At 29.0% G+C, this 2,818-nt stretch overlaps 1 protein-coding gene across 1 annotated transcript in view; it reads left to right on the top strand.

Moving 5' to 3' along the window:
* The window catches only part of LOC107614144 (beta-glucosidase 12-like), a 14,856-nt gene continuing 12,829 nt past the window's right edge, over positions 792-2,818 (top strand). Inside the window, exons 1-2 of the mRNA XM_016316370.2 lie at positions 792-1,055; positions 1,195-1,264. Of these exons, the coding sequence (XP_016171856.1) occupies positions 927-1,055; positions 1,195-1,264 (199 nt within the window). The 5' untranslated portion in view covers positions 792-926. The remainder of the gene's footprint in view (positions 1,056-1,194; positions 1,265-2,818) is intronic.

Consider the following 2,818-nt stretch of genomic DNA (forward strand, 5'->3'; position numbering starts at 1 on the left):
CTTCATCTTTCTGGAGACAATGAGAAAGAACCAGAATCTGAGTTTCATAGAGGGCTTCTTGAGAAAGTTTAACGTTTTGGACAGTGCGTTCTAGAGAAAGAAGCATTCCGCCAAAATGAAGAACTCGATTAGTGTTAGCTCAATCCGGTTCAACTTATAGTAACAGAGGCTGTTGAAACATCAATCTCTTTTATGTTTTACAGATTGTAATTTCATTTTTAATGTAGATCTTTCTGTAATTTCTTGAGTGGTAAAAGGCTGAGAGAGAGAGAGCTCAAGAAAAAGCCAAAAAGTAACAAAAGGTTGAGTGACAAAATGGTTTTAGAATTTTTTTTTTCAGATTTTGGATGTTTCTTTTTCATTGTAAGTGGGGGAGCAACGGAAGTGACGGCAATGCTAAAACTAGGCATTGCGAGGTGATGGTGACCACGTGTGGTAGGACATATTATGGAGAGTGGCAACTTTCGTAAAATTAGGATAATAGCCTAATAAAAAGGTAAAATATAAAAAGTGAAATTAGAATTAGGGTATAAGTAATTACATTGGAATTTTTTTTGTATTTATTGAGGTGCAGCTCAATACAATATTTTTTACTGTTGGCTATATTTCTGTTGGTTACTTAGTGGAATTAATTTTTTAATTGATAATTTTTAAATTTCAGTTTATTAAATCAGGATGTAATTAATGTGTTTTTATTTTATTTTAGAAAATAATGTATTTTTTTAATATATTGTAGGAAAAAATCCTAAGTTTGACTAGTAATTAATGTGAGTATTAAATCATACGATGTTGCCCAAAATATCAACTGAATGAGGAGAGAGGAAAAAATATTTTCCCCCCAAAACAAAATATCAGTTTTTATGCTTTATATGCAAAATGAACTTTACCAATTCTCAGTATTCTGAGGTTAACTCAAATTCAAACAAATGATGTGGTTTAAGGGTGTTCTTGTTGTGTTTATTGTTTCTGTCACCTTATTTAAATGGGTAGCTTCTCTTAATTCTAGTAGCTTCCCTGCAGATTTTCTATTTGGTACAGCATCTGCAGCTCATCAGGTTTTGTTTCTGTGAACTATTTTCTTCATTTATTACATATTTATTATAATATATATCTTTGTGAAGAAGGATCTTATTCTGCCTTCTTTTCCTGCTATGCACATTCGCTTTTTTCTCTTCTTGTGTTGTTCCCCAAAAGATTGAAGGTGCAGCGCATGAAGGTGGCAAGGGCCAAAGCAATTGGGATAATTTCACATATAAATACTCTGGTTAGTTCGTACTTGGCCCCTTCACTTTTATTTTGTTAATTTTTTCCTTGGCAACCAATTGGGCTTAATCAACACAACGAAAGTATTGGGTTTGCTTTATTGAAGAAGATACGCTTCAATTATAGATTTAAAATCTGGGCAACCATCATAATCTTCTATTTTAAAATCAACTGCTAAGTCTTTGTAAAGTATTTCTATATTTTTTTATTTTTTAAAACACTTTTCTAGTAGCACTCTTTTTGCCATCAATTTTTTTTTATTATTTTCTGGTTTCACTTTAATTTTATTTTGAGTCTCATAAAATAGTATAATAACATTTATAAAACTACCTCATAAAAAGTAATTTGAGTCTAAATTTAAGATTTATTACTTTAGTGTTTGGTTTCAATTTTTTTTTTAATTTTATACAAAGTGAAAAATTAATTAGTTTTTTTATTAAAGTGAAATCATGTATCTAAAATGAGATTCAATTCATTTCATCAATAATCTCTAATTTAAATAAATTTTAAAATTATTTCACTTCATGAACACTGCATATTTAAAATTTTAAAAACACTCTCCTTCGAGTTGTTTTTAAGGCTGTGTTGGTTTTCATAATACAAAGGTCAACTACATAAAATTAGTATTTTGTATTTTATTTAGGGATAAACTGAATAAAAAATAGAATAAATAATTAAAAATTTAATTTATTTTTATTTTTTATACAAAATTTAGAATAAAAAATAACATGATAAAAAAATATAATTTTAAAATTTAATAATGATAATAAAAAAATAAAAAAATAAATTATAATATAAGTAAATAAATAAATAAGGGGACAAAATTACCCCAATGCTAAGTTTAATAGAAGATCAATGCATATGTGGTGAAATTAAGAAAAATTTGGTACATGAGTATGTGATGAAAAAGTGGAAATTTTGGGTAGTTAGGAATGATTTTAAAGTTATATAGAGTGTGTGTATGTTAGGTGAGAGTTTAGGTTAGTCAAAGATTCATATTATAACTCACTTGCCCATACATATATCCTCGCCCTTACCTTAGCCCCATTACAACCCTGAAAAGACATCATGATGTTTGCATTGGTATACAAAATATTTGTTGATTGGTTAGATGAAGAATAAAGTTTTAGAAAGCATGACTAGAGAAGAGTAGAGTGATTAACCCTAGACACTTGAGAGATTAGAGTGCATATACACTACCAGTGAGGGTTCAATGCTTGATTCTATGTTCCCTGCTTTCATGAGCTATCTTCTTACAAGTTTACTTGTCTTTTATTGTATGATTTGAATTAGTAAAATCAGATTTATGTTTGTCTTGGAGAACTTGTTTACTTTTAACCAAGTAGACAAAATCATCTTAGCATATAGTTGCATTCATATATAGGTTGCATTTCATGAGTCTTACTTTTCCCTATTTATTCTTTTGATCTCCTTGAACTTAGCATGAGGACATGCTAATGTTTAAGTGTGGGGAGATTGATAAACCACTATTTTATGGTTTATCTTGTGCTCAATTGAGTGGTTTTTATCAAGTCTTTGCACACTTATTCATACA

The sequence above is a fragment of the Arachis ipaensis genome, chromosome B08 (assembly GCF_000816755.2).
Source record: "Arachis ipaensis cultivar K30076 chromosome B08, Araip1.1, whole genome shotgun sequence".
Taxonomy (NCBI): domain Eukaryota; kingdom Viridiplantae; phylum Streptophyta; class Magnoliopsida; order Fabales; family Fabaceae; genus Arachis; species Arachis ipaensis.